Genomic DNA, 15,059 nt, shown 5'->3' on the forward strand with positions numbered 1-15,059 from the left:
ACCACAAATCACCTTTCAGATAACTTAAATGTACATTATTATAACATGTAAGTTGATGTAACATGAGCAAATCAGCAAACCAAAAGGCAAAGGCATAATCAGTGGGTACAAAACCAAAATGGCACTTACGAGCCACAGTATGTTGTGTAGCCTGGTTGTTGACTATTGATGATGGTTCTGAGCTTTGTTGGTCTAAGCCCCCGATTTAGGTACCCCTACCCTCCTTTATATACTCCAGGGGCAGGATTACTAGTCGGTTACAAGGAGTAGTCATAGTAGGATTACATGGTATGAGTCCTAATAGGATTACAGGGGAATCCTAGTAAGAGTTCGTCTTCTTCCTTCCTTGCGAGTACTGGGGATCTATCCATGACACTACCTGTGAACCATGAATATTAGCACAAACAATGTTCTTGCAGTTTTTGAAGGCATTCTCTATCTGTTAAGATTCCTGCTCACCATATTTTCTATTATGAAGCCCCCTCTTATCTGCTCAGCTTGACTGAAATTTTTTAAAAAGATTTTGTCAACCAATCTGTTAGCATATAAGTATGTCATGTTCTTCTGAAAAGGAACATACACACAATTGACTCAGGTTTTAACTTCTTGGACCAAGACCATGAATATTTGTAGCTGTAAAGACAATTGTAGGGAAAAACAACATGAAATTGAACTATCATTCTACTGATTTACTGACCACAAAACCCATGGAAACCAAAGTAAATACCTAAAAAAAATGGCAGATGGTGATTGCAAACCTTATAACCACCAAATCTTCAGTTTTGCTATTGCATCACTCCTTTACAGAACATGCATCACAGCTCCTAGAACATCCTTCACATGAGAAAATAGGAAACGATAAGGACCAAAAAAGATTAAATTTCAAATGAAAAAACAAACAAATGATAAATGTGAGAGTCTGACAGATTCATACCCAAGACTAAATTACCAAACACATGGGAGCGTTCAGCGCAGTAGCAATTTTGACTTCAGCCTGTCAATTTAAAAAATCCAAAATGGAATATCCTCATCCAATGGGTGTTGAGGACGTTAAGTACTCAAGTTTGTTCTGGGCGCAGCTAATTGCTTCTTGCAATTTACATCAACAAAACCTGCTACACTCATATAATATATAAGAAATAGATGCACAGAAAGACGAAGAAGGGGGAGAAGATGCACATACCATGCATGACCTGGCCGAGGCCAAGAGTATCAAAGACATGAACGCCAAGGCAAAAGTTCTCATTTCCAATATTCAAAAGTTGAGAAATTAAATGAAAAGAATATCCATGTTATAAACAATGGACCTATTTGATGCATGGGGAATAGAAATTTGTTAAGAAACAAAAGTTTCAACTGGGAATAACAAATCGAGGAAGAGGTAGGTACCCTTCATTTTTCAGTACAGGAACATTGCAATATGCCCCCAAAAATGATCACAAGAAATGAAGTTACTTACAGGTTCCCCTTTTTTTGATACGATTGGCTGCATTCAGAATCCAGAAGTTGCTAGTAGCACAAGCAGTTGGCATGGAGTAATTTGGGTCCATCCAACCGTGCATACGGGAACCAAATTCAGTAATCAAGAATCATAATATCTGTGAATAAAAGGGAAACCAGGTCCATAGCTTATTGCAAAATGTACAGACAATGTGTTCATCTTCTTGTGGGAAACCTATGCTTCAATCGTGTCACTAAAAACCCGAAGTAGCATCAAAGGAGAAGCTAATTAGGCAAAAAAAATGTAGTTCAGACATCGGGTGCCAATACATGGAAAAATAAGAGAAAAATTTGGTAATTCACCTGCTGAGCCATATAGTCGAACACCTTATGTGCGTCCTTGCTTGGTGGCCGTGTAGCCGGAGGGCTACCAGCGCCATCCTTGCCCGGTGGCTCCCATCTTCAAGCTTCTACCCCCACCACTCCATCGCCGTGTGCGCTGTGTCTTGACCGGTTGCATGCGCCGCCATCGTTGCGGCCCTCCAGGATGCGGGGGTTGGGATGAGAATGGGAGACGATAGCCAGATGCCACGAGCTCGCACGATGACTGGAGAATGCCCCGTCATGGAGCTCTAGTGGCCGCCGCCTCCTCCTGCCCGCCACCGCGCCGATGGAGATGGGGTGTGGGGCGAGGCATCGCAACTCGCAAGATGGTGGAGCGGCGTTGCGGGAGGAGAGGATTGGGAGGTGGCCTTCGAGCGAGGATGGAAAGAAAAAGGAGAGGAGAATCGAGGGACAAAAGGGGGTTACGGGATCGGCGCGGGGTGATTCGTATGGGGAAGGAGGTCATGGGTAGGGAAGGAAGGAAGCCATGATTTACACCGGAGATGAGGGAAATTGGGGAAACGAGGATTGCGGGATCGACGGATGCACATGATAGGTGGACGGAAACCGAGGCGGGAATTGGATTGTCGCATAGGGATGGGGAATAACGAGCGGGACCGGTGGGTACAAGGGGGAAAATTAGGGCATGTACAACCCACAGACAAGTGTTCGTCTCTAAGCGCCTAGAATCTATTATATAGACAGGTATAAAGACAGGTCATACAACCACAGATAGGGGGTCTGTCTCTAAACTGTTTAATGCTTTGCATGTAGTTAGGATCAACTATAAATAAATTTTTGTATACCATTATGTGGCTATTTGATAGAAAATGTATCAATGATAAATAAGAGCAACATGATTACAATATTTTTAAAAACCATCAATATAATAATTACATTTCATATAGAGGCAACATCTTTTATCTAATTTCCTTTATTTCCATAGCATTGCCATATGTGCTCAATTAGATCCTTCTTGAGTTTCCTATGTGTTGGCCGAGCTTTGATAGTGAAATTTCTATGAAGTACCTCTGCGAAGGTATGATTAGGGTTGTCGCTTGTACGCACTTCAGGTGGGAGCACTATCGTCGCATTTGGATTCTCATTCAAATCCAAAACTTCTCTAATTGAATCCTTCTCATCTTCCACTATCATATTGTGAAGGATAACACAAGCTTGCATTATGTTGATAACGTCCCCCTGCTTCCATAATCTTGCTGGTCGACGAACAATATCAAAGCGTGATTGTAGCACACCAAATGCACACTCGACATCTTTCCTCGCCCCTTCCTGCATGAATGCAAATAATTTGTCTTCCGCCGACTGAGGGGCTATCACTGTCTTCACAAATACTGCCCATTCTGGATATATTTTATTGGCAAGATAATAACCCATGTCATATTGTGTTCCATTTACATTATAGTGTACCGCAGGAGCTTCCCCTTTTATTGCTTGAATGAACAGTGGTGACTTGTTTAGAACGTTTATGTCGTTCTGAGACCCGACGGTACCAAAGAAAGCATGCCATATACGAAGATTCTGAGTTGCCATCGCTTCAAGGATCATAGTAGGAACGCCTTTATCACCACATGTGAACATGCCTGCCCAACCTTTCGAACAATTCTTCCATACCCAATGCATACAATCAATGCTTCCCAACATTCCTGGAAAACCACGAGCCTCATTTTCTCGTAATATTTTTTCCGGTTCATCGCTTCTTGGAGGGCGTAGATATTCTTCACCGAATTTTTCAATCACCCCATCAGCAAATTTTCCCAAAATCTCCAAACAAGTGCTTGCAGCTATCCTTAAGCAAATGAACTAACTGGTGCCAATTTATAGTATGATAGCTCACCAATTCAGATCCAGATAGCTCACCGATTCAGATTTAGATAGCACATTCACATTTAGATAGCACATTCACATTCAGATAGCTCACCGATTCAGATTTAGATAGCACATTCATATTCAGATTCACATTCACATTTAGAACAAACTGAGAGAGAAAGCTAGTAGCAATTGTCATCTTGTACAGATAAGAATTAGAGATCACACAAAATTAACACTTGGGGAGACTAGTAAATGAAATATCAGATAGTCTTCCTAGATTTTGCATCCCTTCTGTTCTAGCATAGGCACTCGCGTGCAGTACCTTGTCACAGTGCCATGGAAATAAATTCAAAATGCTGAATTGCACCGATTCAGCTTCCAAGAATATTACTAGGGTCAAATTCTTAAGACACTCAGATAGCACTCAGATTCAAATAACATTCACATTCAAATAGCATTCACATTCAAATAGCATTTAGATAACAGTGACATTAGCAATGACATGTTCAGATAAAAGATAGCAATGACATGTTCACAAAGATAAAAGTCTATTCCTACCAGTAGCACTACGCATTCAGACAATCATGTAGATCACACCATGTCCTGCAAAATTGAGAGGCTCAAGTTGCTCAAATTCTTCAGGACATTGAACAGGTGTACAGGTTGCTCAAGTTACCTGTTCAGACACTTTCAGGAAAAAGGGCCTTCCTAAGACACTTTATGGCAGCAACTCGCTTCGCCTTTTCCACATCGGACATTGAACTTGTATCTTGTAAGATGAGGTTGTTATAAGCCTCCATCATCTTTAATTCTTTCTCAAGCATCTTTCCCTCTTTGGTCTCTTGTGCAGTAAGGTGGGCAAGTTTTGTGGTCTCAAGCTTCTCAGATGATAGCTTTTGCTGCAGTTCCAATATCTTCATAAGGTTTGCATTTTTTTCCTCCTGGTATTTACTAAATCTATCTAATTTGTCTAGATCAATAGCAGATTCCTTTGAGTTATCATCATCTTCACTGCTGGAGCCTTTTGACTTGCCTTTTGCAGCTAGAGCTGCCTTTTTAGCTGCCTTTTGATCCATTGGTCGTTTTGGCATCTCTTCCAAACTTTCATCATTTTCCTGATCCCTTTCTTCTTCAAGGTGAAATGATTTCCTTTTACGTGCATTCCTCAGCTCTTCATTGTATGTTTTCCACTTTGACACTTCTTGACAAGTTTTCCAAACCTCAATCCCAACAAAAGGTCCTAGTTTTGCATCTTTGTTGTCCTCCGCATAGAACTTGTGGGCTACATCAATCCACATTTGATTGGAATATCCACTTGTAAATACTCTGCGAGCCTTTACATAAGCACATTCAAAGAGGTCCATCCACCTATTAATCTTGTGCCATCTATCCTTGCATTGCTTCAGATTTCTCTTTCGAAGTGGTGGGGTAGTCTTGTTGTAGGATTCAACAACCTCACCCCAATACTGGTTACCACCCTTATCGGCTCCACAGGTAGAATCTGTTGAATGTTCTATCCAAGCACTCATCAATCTAAGATCCTCTTCCTCTATCCATAGGATCCTCTTCTCAGTCCTAACATTGTCATTGTCAAGTAAGATTTCTACTTCACGCTGTGAACTTGCATCATTGTTGGTGGATAGTGGTCTATTCAAAGGGCTGTTGTGAATAGGTGCACCAACCAAATGAAAGTTGTGTGGCTGATTTCCGAAGTAGCTCATGAAACCACCAAATGGACGTGGATCTTTGTCCCTGCAGGAAACAATGTTCAGATACCTTCAGCAACTATAACCACTATGTTCTGACTATATATGTTCTATGGACAGTGGTCAATTTTCAGATATGCTTATATAGTTCTATACAGTATTGGATTGGACCTAAGAAAAGGAAAGAAAGAAACAACTGAGATAGAACCAACAGAACTAGCTAAGGTGATGATAATTTATCAAAGCTGGCCTTCAGTTGATTGCTTCCCAGTAATAGTGTACATAACAACAGCCAGTTTCATGCACAACTTATGAGCATGGCCAACAGTGAAGATGATCATACAAAAAAGAAAAAAATCTTCTATCCAAGAATAGATATAATGTAACACGCACTAAATTACACTAAAACAATCTGGAGCACACAAAACCTGAATTACGCGATAGTTGAATCCCATGATTACGCTTCAAATCATTCTCCACTGTCCCACACCAGTCATTTTCACTAACCACATTTTTTAGAAGCCCTTGTTGGTTGCTACTACTCGTGGTATGTAAGACAGCAACATATATGTGCCACTTAAAAATTTCTGGTATGTAAGACCACAGAATAATTTAATCAAGTCAGCTCAGTTATCATCTTGATTAATCTATATGTCAACAAATAGTTCTCAACCATGGCTTGCTAAGATAACATGTGATTATTTGTAAGATAATGTAATTTGGCGCTCTACAGCCATATAGCTTTTCCTATTCTTCAAACATGATTGTAAATTGAAATAATACCAAACTTGTAGTCACATATCTGAGTTTTGAGTGATTACCATGATCCAGGAGAAGAGGGATCGCTACCGACCGCATCAAACCAAGCTTCAGATGGTGAATGAGGGAACGGAAATCTATCTATGCTGCGGAAGCCACCAAAGCTGGATCCATCAATGGAGGATGGCGCCGTTGACGCGCCCTTGCCGACACCACCGGTGGTTGGGCTGGTCCCTGCTGCTGAGCTGCCGCCACGTCCGAGAGAGCGGGCTGTCACCGCCGAGCCGCCTCCACGACCGAGAGAGAGAGCCGTTGGCGCCGAGAAGCCACCGCGACCGACTGTACGGGTTGGGGCCGCCACCGCCGCATCCAACGCTGACGGTGTGGCCCCCTTCTTCTTCCTAGCTGCAGATGCCATGGACATCTCGAGCGCACCCAAATCGGAGACGAGGAGGGTACGAGGTGGAGATGGAGGCGGATGGGGGGAGCCAGGAGATATGGCAGGTGGAGATGGATTGGGCGCGGAAAACTCCCGCGCGTGCCCAAATCTCCTGCCTGCGCGCGCCATCGACCGCCTCCCGCGTAGGATCTGAGCGCGCCGTCGACTCTCGAAGACGAGGCCGTACAACGGAGCTGCCGCCATCTCTTCCGCCTTGGAGCACGGGACATGCCTGTCGCCTCGCGAGGCGACGGGGCGCGCGTGGCGTGGCTAAATGGGGGGATTTCGTGAAAAATGGCCTCGCGAGGAGACGAGAAAAAGGCGCCGTTGTACATGCCCTAAGTCGGTGATAAAAAAAAAGACGTGGAAGGGATTTAGAACGGTATCCCTCTCCTGTCGTCGTAATCTTGTGTACGGGACATTGAGCTCTTCATGAAGGGTACGTGGGTATAACTCTAGATGAGAATTGACATCAATTTACTCGCTCTCTACAGTATAGAAGCTCTCCACAGTATAGTATAGAAAAGAGATGCAACCGAGAGCACGGATTGGGTCGGTAGAGCACCTTACAAGAATTGGAAATCACCGCTTGTTTGCTTTTCTTCTCTCTGATACGTGGAGATGGAGCCGCCCATTGTACTGACCCACAGCCCCACAGGCCACAGTGATGTCTGTGGCTACGGAGTGATGGCGCCTTGGCCACTTGTTTATAGTAGATGTTGATGTCGTGAGGAGAAGACTTGCAATTGCAAGTCAACGAGCTAGCTCCGGCTCAAATGAGCTGCCGCAGAGCTTCCATACCTAGCTCGCCCCGGCCCCTCTCTGCCCCCATGCCTTGCTCGCGGATCTGCTGCTGTTGCCGCTGCAGAATGGGAAGGCCTTAGGCGACTGGGAACCACGGTGGCCTCACCTGAGCTTCGCTGCTTCCACTCATGTCATGGCAATCAGGCAATGGCAACCTGGCAGGTTCGTCTGGTCTCCCTGCCTTTTTGTGCTCGTTTTGCTGTGCAAGCTTGTTCTATCCCTTTTGCTTTCCTTATTTTGGAATGAAATCTGCCTGACTTTCTACGGACCACTAGAAGCACTGGTCGAGTATTCAGAAAATTCGCAATTCCTTACAGAAGAGAGCAACCAAGCAGCTCTTCTGAAACGGGTAAGAAACAAGATGCTAGCTGCTACAGATCTCTGACTCTTCGCTAGAGAAAAACAAGTGTTAAAATATGGTACGCGCACATATTAATCTTCATTTGGTCATGAATAGGAATGACCTTTGGTGGCTTTATCTGTTTGCTTCTACCTCAAACGAGAGGGGTGTCACGTAAGGAATCACTAAGGCCTGGTTTGGACAAACCATTGCCCGGTGGACTGAGTTGATTGATGGGGAACTGAACTCTCCTCTGTCCTCTTCACTAGGTAGGTTGAGCACTTGAGCTTCGGTCTAACAGGCAACAGCACAGCACAGCACTATGGGAAGAGCAACACTTGAGGGAAAAACCCGGATCGTTGGCCCGAAATGGCGCGTCTTGGCCCGCCTCAAGAAACTTGTCGGCCCGGGCAATTGGTGGGCTTGCGTGGGGCCCGCAGGCAGCAGGGCAGCAGGGTCAACTAGCCCACTCACCGTACTAGCAACTAGCAAGGCCGAGGAACATCACAGGTGCACCTTTTTAGGCCCACTTTGTGTTGCCTCGCCGCAGGCCTTGAACAATTCCTCGGTCGTAGAGAAAAAAAATATTTTTGGTTGTATTATTTACACTCACTCAGCTAGGAGGCTGGCAACAAATAATTTGTGTCACCGTTTCAGCCTTCCTAAGTTTGGCTCTCATGTACCAACCCCAGAAGCTGGTAGGCACAACACAAAACACTTCTTTCGGGTGCATAAGCAAAGGATTAGAGAAAGGTTTTACTTAAAAGTTGGATGGTGTGGAAGCTCAAATCAATTAAAGAACAAGGGTCTGATCAAATAATGGAATAGGTTAGGGGTTTATGCGTGTGAACACAACACACAAATCCCGAGAAATTTCGAAAGGGCACATTGCACATACATACCCTTACCCGGCTCAGAGGTGCATGTATGTCCAAGAACCAAAAGCTTTGGACATTCACAAGTGTTGACATTTCACTGGTTAGATAATGCTGGCACCGGGAAATTTCTCCAATATCCTTTTTTTTTCTTTTGCGACGCTTACCCAGTTGCACAACAGTATACTAGATCCTGCATTAGCATTACATCATCAATCCCATTTTCTTGAGCGAAGTAAAGCCGCTAAAGTGAAGCTTCCGTCAAAATTCATCTGCTCATGGAAGCAATCCGTTTTCTGGTTAAAAGCATCTGGTACAAATATTCTCCTCTCATCTGGTACAAATATTCGTCAGAATCCCGCACTTTTGCACTTCAACCCCTCTCTTTTTTTTGAAAGGAACGGCAAAAGCTTTGCCGTAAATTTTATTAGAAGAGAAAAAAGGAAAAAAGAACAAGTCTGTACAACAGGAGTCTGTACAACAGGCAGTATCCCATCCACTTCGACCCCTCTCATCTGCCACAAATATTCTCTTCTCCTCCCCATCGACCTCGCACACCACCGCGGACCACGGGCACCACCACCTGCTCGGAGAGGCTTTAAACCCTCGCACGCTAACGCCGCTCCGGCAACGGCAGCCCGGCGTCTCCCTCCGCACCTCAAGATCGTCTCCTACCGACCGCCATGGTGAACGCTGCTTCCGCCGCGGGCTTCGCCGACCTGATCGCCGCGATCATGGCGCTCGAGATCTTCTTCTTCCTCGAACCTCAGTCGACGGGTGCGGGTACCGCGCCATCGGAGCAAGCCCCGCTGATCGACAGCGCCGTCGAGCTCTGTCTGCCGCTGGCTGCGGCGGGGACTCTCCTCACCGCCGTCGCGTTCGTCTACAACCACCTCAACTGTCACGCTGCCGTCCCCGCAGCCGGCGCGGCCAACAGGCGCGTCTCGGGGGTTGCCTTCTTCATCTTGTGCGTTTCCGCGGGCGTCCTCGACTTATTCTTCTACGTGCAGCCGCCGGCTGGTAGCGTGGACCACGGCGCGCGAGCTCGCGCGCTCGGTCTGGGCGCTCTCCGCGCGCTGCCTGCTGCGGCGACGGCGACGTTCTTTTGGGGGATGATGCTCATCATCATCGCGCACGTCCGCGCCGGCGGAGAAGGAGGCGGTGGCGCCGGAGCCGGAGCCGGGCACGGGGCGATCAAGATGGCCGTGCGAATCCTCACCATGATCGCGGTCGGAGCGGCGGCGGGACTCGCCTTCCTCGTGATCATGGCCCTTTGCGTCAAGTAAGTTCCCGGCAACCTCGCCCGCCGCCCTCAGTTCCTCTTCCTCACTTTTCCCTGCCGTGCGCTGTGCGCACCCCCGGCTCCCGCCGTAGGTGCCCGCGCTGCGACTCTCCGCCGTATCCCTACCTCGCTTTAATCTCCACCACCGGCATCCAGCGGCGCGCTTGCCGGGCTCGCTGCGCCATGCGCCCGTGCCTGGTGTGTCCTGTGCTCGCCCCGCTCGGACAGTTGTTCCCCTCGCCCACGATGAGCTTAGTGTCGCAATGTTTGTCGCCGAGTATGGCGACGGTGTACACGGGTCCGAGTGTTCGACGACCTCATCACTTTGATCGAGCTGGTGAAGAAGCCGGACTTCCAACTTTCCAAGCACATACCAGCAATATACCATGCATTGGGCTTCAGCTTCGCCGGCGCGGGCGCGGTGGCATCATGGACGTTGGAGTTCGTGTAGTTCGCGGGCGGCCAGCCTACTGATTTTGCTGTTGCTCCATGAGGAGTCAATAATCCGTTCGTTGAAGCGCACTAGCCGCTAGCTCTGTAGATTCACGGCGGCATATTGCTTCTTTGATCGAGTTTAACATTTTCGTTTCTCCTTGAGCTTGTCATTGCGTGAACAGCCTTTTACGATGCATCGATCAGTATGTTAATTATGCAATCGTTTTACAGTTGATTTGTTTCCTTTCAAACTATCCAGTTAATTTGGTTTATTTACAGATGATAAAATTAATTTGTGCAATCCTGTGTGATGCAGGTATTAAAACCAAGCTGGAAGAAGAGGTGCCAACTGGCTACGGTATCTCCATAATGAATTTAGTCATGTGTAATTATATTCAGATGAATGTTGTACTAAATACGGTTCTGGTCGTGCTGGTTATTTGTGACTACGGTAGTTGTCGAGTCAGGGGTGATACTTTGAGCTTGTTGGTCTATTCTGAACAAACTTTTCTCTGTAACCATTTGATACGTCTGATGTGCGATTGCTTTGGTGAAGTTCATATGCGTGGTGCAATCTTCATATGGTGCACGTACTTGATCATTGCTGATCTTACTAATCTGAGGTGCTTGTACTGGTGTCCTGGTATACGCAATTGGTGATCACCTCAACCATGGGATTGTTGGCTATGTCCCCAAGGACCAAGGTCACTTTTGTTATTTTCTGGTGGTATCGTGTTATTGTGGGGTATGATGCTTGTACATTAGTATTTTGTACATCGTATATGTCATTGATTGTATGAATTGGCAATAGAACTCGATCTTGAAAGTACCCGTTGCGCAACTATGACATTTGACAACAGTCCCTGGCCGTATTGGTTCCTAGGATGGCTATTAATTGGTGAGCGCACTCAGGAATTCATTAGACTGAGCAATCACAAATTAACTTTTTTTTAAATAAAAAAAGCAATCCCAAATTAAAACTTTGAGCGCGGTTTTTCCAAATTACCTTTTTTTTTCTTTTAGTACTTACGCGCACTGTTTTCGTACACTGTTTCGTGTTGATGCCCGTTCTTTCTGCTCTGCTTTTAGAATTTCCTGATGTGCCCTGCCTGCACCTGTCGATGGTTGTCAGTCGTCAGTAGTCATGTGCAGACTCGATCGTTCACGCCGCGGGGCGACGCGGCAGGGCGGCAACGCCTTCACGCGGGTCTCCTTCCAAAGCGAGCGGCATCGCCGTCCACGATCACCAATGAAAAAGCAGCTTGCCAGTCATACTCACTAGTCACTAACTGTTCAACTGTTCAACCCACTTGCTTTTCTTTTGATTTCCTTTTTTCTTCACCGTCGAGAGGGACAGGTCTTAACCGTCTATGAGAGAGAGAGAGAGATGCTGCCGTGACGTGGCAGCCCAATGGGCGTGTGATGACGTAAAAAAATATTGTTTTTCTATCTTTTTGTGTGGAACTTTCGTACGTGTTCCGGTCCATTGGTAATATATACACCATCTACCGTTCGGAGCAGTAGAGCATCAATCCGGCCGTACTGCGGCCGCAGTTCTCGTCAGTCGTCACACATGACATCGGCCGCGTGACGACTCAAGTCTTGTCGATTTGTCCCAAAGTGGTGAGGCCGTGGCAGTCTGACAGAGATGCTGAGCTCGTGCACGAGCGATAATTGCAGTGGTCAATTTTGCTGGACGCCTGGGATCGTTTTCTTTTCCAAGTTCAAGGACTTGAATATATCATTATTGGGCCCGTTGAGAGAAAATGAGGAGCGCTTTCACACACACACACATGCATGTACACCATCCTAAGAGTGACGCGTTGGATTTCGCCGTGTGCCTCGACCAGTCCAGGTGCACTGCACTTGTTGGAGACTTGAAGCCTGGTAACCCACCAATAGGTAACAACTAACAAATATTATTATGCGCGCTACATGAAAAAAAAGTGAAAACGGCCGGCTACCGTGGAAGACATGGCAGATACGATGCGATTATTTTGTGTAGTGTTGTCATAGACAAAGAAGAAGTTGGACCCATCATCGGACTATCTCCTGGGCTGGGCTCCGACCGGGTTGGGTTTCAGAAAAATAGGCCTTAGCTGGGCGGGCTCCGCTCAGGTGGGCTTAAGATCCAAGCAAGCAGCTTTAAACCAACCCAGCCTCTCCTTCCACTCCTCAACAAGATCCTCCCGAACCGAACACCATGGTGCGCGCTTTCCCCACCGCCTCCTTCGCCGACCTGTGCTTGGCCATCACCGCCCTCGAGCTCTTCTCCTTCCTGGACCCCGCTCGACCCCCACTCCTTGGCAGCGCGGCCGAGGTCTGGCTGCTGTTGTGTGCGGCGGCGGTCCTCCCCATCGCCGCCGTCACGTTTATGCACCATCACCACCTCAGTCAGGGGACGTTTAGTTCCCTTTGCTTATTTTTAAGCAAGTATCACATCAATATTTAGATACTAATTAGGAGTATTAAACGTATGCTATTTACAAAACCCATTACATAAGTGGAGGCTAAACAGCGAGGCGAACCTATTGAGCCTAATTAATCCATCATTAGCAAATGTTTACTGTAGCAACACATTGTCAAATCATGGACTAATTAGGCTTAATAGATTCGTCTCGCCGTTTAACCTCCACTTATGTAATGGATTTTGTAAATAGTCTACGTTTAATACTCCTAATTAGTATCTAAACATTGATGTGACACTTGCTTAAAAATAAGTAAATGGAACCAAACCAGGCCTCAGGGCGCCGCCCCTGTAGCCGGCAGTCCCCTACAACTCATATTGCAAGGCAGTAGGCAGTGATCAATGTCAATGACGGACCTAATGCCCCAATATTAGGCACTGCCCCTCATCCCACAAAGGCTGATAGGACAGGTAAAGCATTTTTTTTCTTTTCCTTTTGAGATCAGAGCATATTCAAACAAGCAGATATGCGCCACGTCGCCAAAAGTTCTGGTGCCAAATAAAAAAAAGCTTCGGATCAAGCTACAGCTACTTGAGAATTGAGATTGAGCGTATCTAAAGAAGACGATGGAGACGAAAATTTGGTGATCCGCGGTTGCCATCGTGACGAACATGGCCCCGTGGACGACAGCGACATACAGCAAATTTATCATGGTTGTAGTTGTAGTAGGGATTTGATCGTGTCGATTGACACTAACGGTGCAGTTTAGTAGGACCGGATTGCGAACAAGGCATCACTGTCACTCTTCGCGCGACGAAGGCAACGCGTGTTCGCCTTATCGTCAACTGATGTTTCCATCGTAAGCAAGAATCTTGTTAAAATAGCCGGCACCAGAACTCTGTATTTTACTCTCCTACGCCTTTTTTTGAAAAATAATTCCCACGCTGATGAGGAGGAGGGATTTTTCCTCGGATCCTTTTCTTTGATGCGGAACTCTCGAAAGCGTTCGGACCCGCTGGTGGTGGACTAGCAGTATCTCTCAACTCTTGGGCGTTTCACCATCAGTAGCAGTCCCTTTATTAAACTAAAATTCACACGAGTAATTACTACACTAGTGTCAGTAATTACTTCGCGACGGAGAAAGGGAGAACAGCACGTCGTGTCAGTAATTACTTCTTCCTTTGTGAGATTCCGTCCTGTCAGGTCCAGTGGCGCGACGAAGAAAGGCAGTATAATCAGCAGCTCTGATTTGACACTGAGACGAAGGAATCGCCACGGGCACCTCTTGTTCTCCCTTTCTTTCTTTTTTTAAGACGTGCAAGCACGTTTTTCATTAAGAAAAGATAGAATTATTTTGAGTACAAATCAGTCCTGTAGAAAGAACGACCCGGACACGTTTACAAGAGAAGAAGAAAAGAGAAAAAGAGGAAGAAGCGGCTATGTGGGTCTAACACCAAGAAGAGAGGCAAAGTCCCAGAAAACCAGCTCGCGCCCACAACCTTGCTTCCGCCAGTGCATGGGCCACCGTCGCGCCACCGGCGGAGGCCGCTCGTCGCCTCACAAGTATGCGTGCCAGTCGGTCAATTCGCCGAGGAGCATGGACTCAAGATTTTTTTCACGGTCCCCGTTGACGCCTACGCCAAAGGAAAATAAGCGCCCTGTTTGCTCAGCACTACAGCAGGCGATGGCATGCTCAGCTTCGAAATGGATCCTGATCGGGTTGCTGGACCACTTGTCACAGTGACATGGCGTACCAGTATTTCTGAACCACGAAATACAACAGTCTGCAGGGTGTGCCTGTGTGGTCACTGAATCTTACGCCTACCCTTTGTGCTCCAGACAAAGTAGCAGCCGTAGTAGGGGGCGTTTGGCAGCCTGCTCTCGCGTAGCTAGGCTCATGGGCGAGGCTCTGGCCAACTCAGCCAACCCATGATATACAGAGATGTTGATTAGTAAATCTGCATTTCACTATGATCGTGCCCGTGCGTTACTACGGGTAACAAAAATCATACAGTATTACCATGCATATAAATTGTGGAGTGCAATTGTTCCAACCTTGCATATACTATTTGATAAAATATAATCCATATTCGAAAATTACTGCAAAGACTAATTAGGGTTTTTTAATAATCCACGCTATACTACTAATGATTGAACAAAACTTAAAGCATGAAAAATTGGAAAAAGAACATCAACTTCTATTAGAGAGATGAAAAAAGATGGATTATATTGACAATGAAATGAAGACCTAAATGGTGAAAGCACCAAGATCTATATCAAACTAATAGTTGACGGGCAAACATAGACTGCTGGTAAAGAAGAAGCAGCCGCAGGGGGGCAAGAAGTAAAAAGAGAAA

At 46.2% G+C, this 15,059-nt stretch overlaps 2 protein-coding genes and 1 long non-coding RNA gene across 7 annotated transcripts; 1 reads left to right on the plus strand and 2 right to left on the minus strand.

Moving 5' to 3' along the window:
* On the minus strand, window positions 1-2,441 carry LOC101758096. 4 transcript variants are annotated; one of them, XR_001163795.2, is made up of 5 exons: window positions 1,804-2,439; window positions 935-1,694; window positions 728-834; window positions 460-502; window positions 1-379 (listed from the first exon to the last, which is right to left on the minus strand). It is a non-coding gene; the product is annotated as an uncharacterized LOC101758096 (long non-coding RNA). The 4 variants fall into 4 exon arrangements; XR_001163794.2 differs by having other exon boundaries at window positions 935-1,725; XR_001163793.3 differs by having other exon boundaries at window positions 759-834; window positions 935-2,441.
* A 1,893-nt stretch (window positions 2,442-4,334) lies between these two features.
* On the minus strand, window positions 4,335-6,687 carry LOC101761371. The gene is made up of 2 exons (XM_004966703.1): window positions 6,182-6,687; window positions 4,335-5,406 (listed from the first exon to the last, which is right to left on the minus strand). The coding sequence occupies exons 1-2, from the start codon at window positions 6,685-6,687 to the stop codon at window positions 4,335-4,337; spliced, it is 1,578 nt and encodes a 525-aa protein (XP_004966760.1).
* A 489-nt stretch (window positions 6,688-7,176) lies between these two features.
* LOC101758372 lies at window positions 7,177-10,876 on the plus strand. Of its 2 annotated transcripts, XM_004964803.3 has the most exons (4): window positions 7,177-7,524; window positions 7,638-7,711; window positions 7,820-9,859; window positions 10,611-10,876. In XM_004964803.3, exons 3-4 carry the CDS (start codon window positions 9,261-9,263, stop codon window positions 10,615-10,617), a joined length of 606 nt encoding a protein of 201 aa, XP_004964860.1. In that variant the 5' UTR covers window positions 7,177-7,524; window positions 7,638-7,711; window positions 7,820-9,260; the 3' UTR covers window positions 10,618-10,876. The 2 variants fall into 2 exon arrangements, 1 of the variants encoding a protein (XP_004964860.1); XR_001163796.2 differs by lacking the exons at window positions 7,638-7,711; window positions 7,820-9,859 and having other exon boundaries at window positions 7,276-7,524.
* Window positions 10,877-15,059: the final 4,183 nt, after the last annotated feature.

Source organism: Setaria italica, chromosome IV, assembly GCF_000263155.2.
Source record: "Setaria italica strain Yugu1 chromosome IV, Setaria_italica_v2.0, whole genome shotgun sequence".
NCBI classification, from domain to species: domain Eukaryota; kingdom Viridiplantae; phylum Streptophyta; class Magnoliopsida; order Poales; family Poaceae; genus Setaria; species Setaria italica.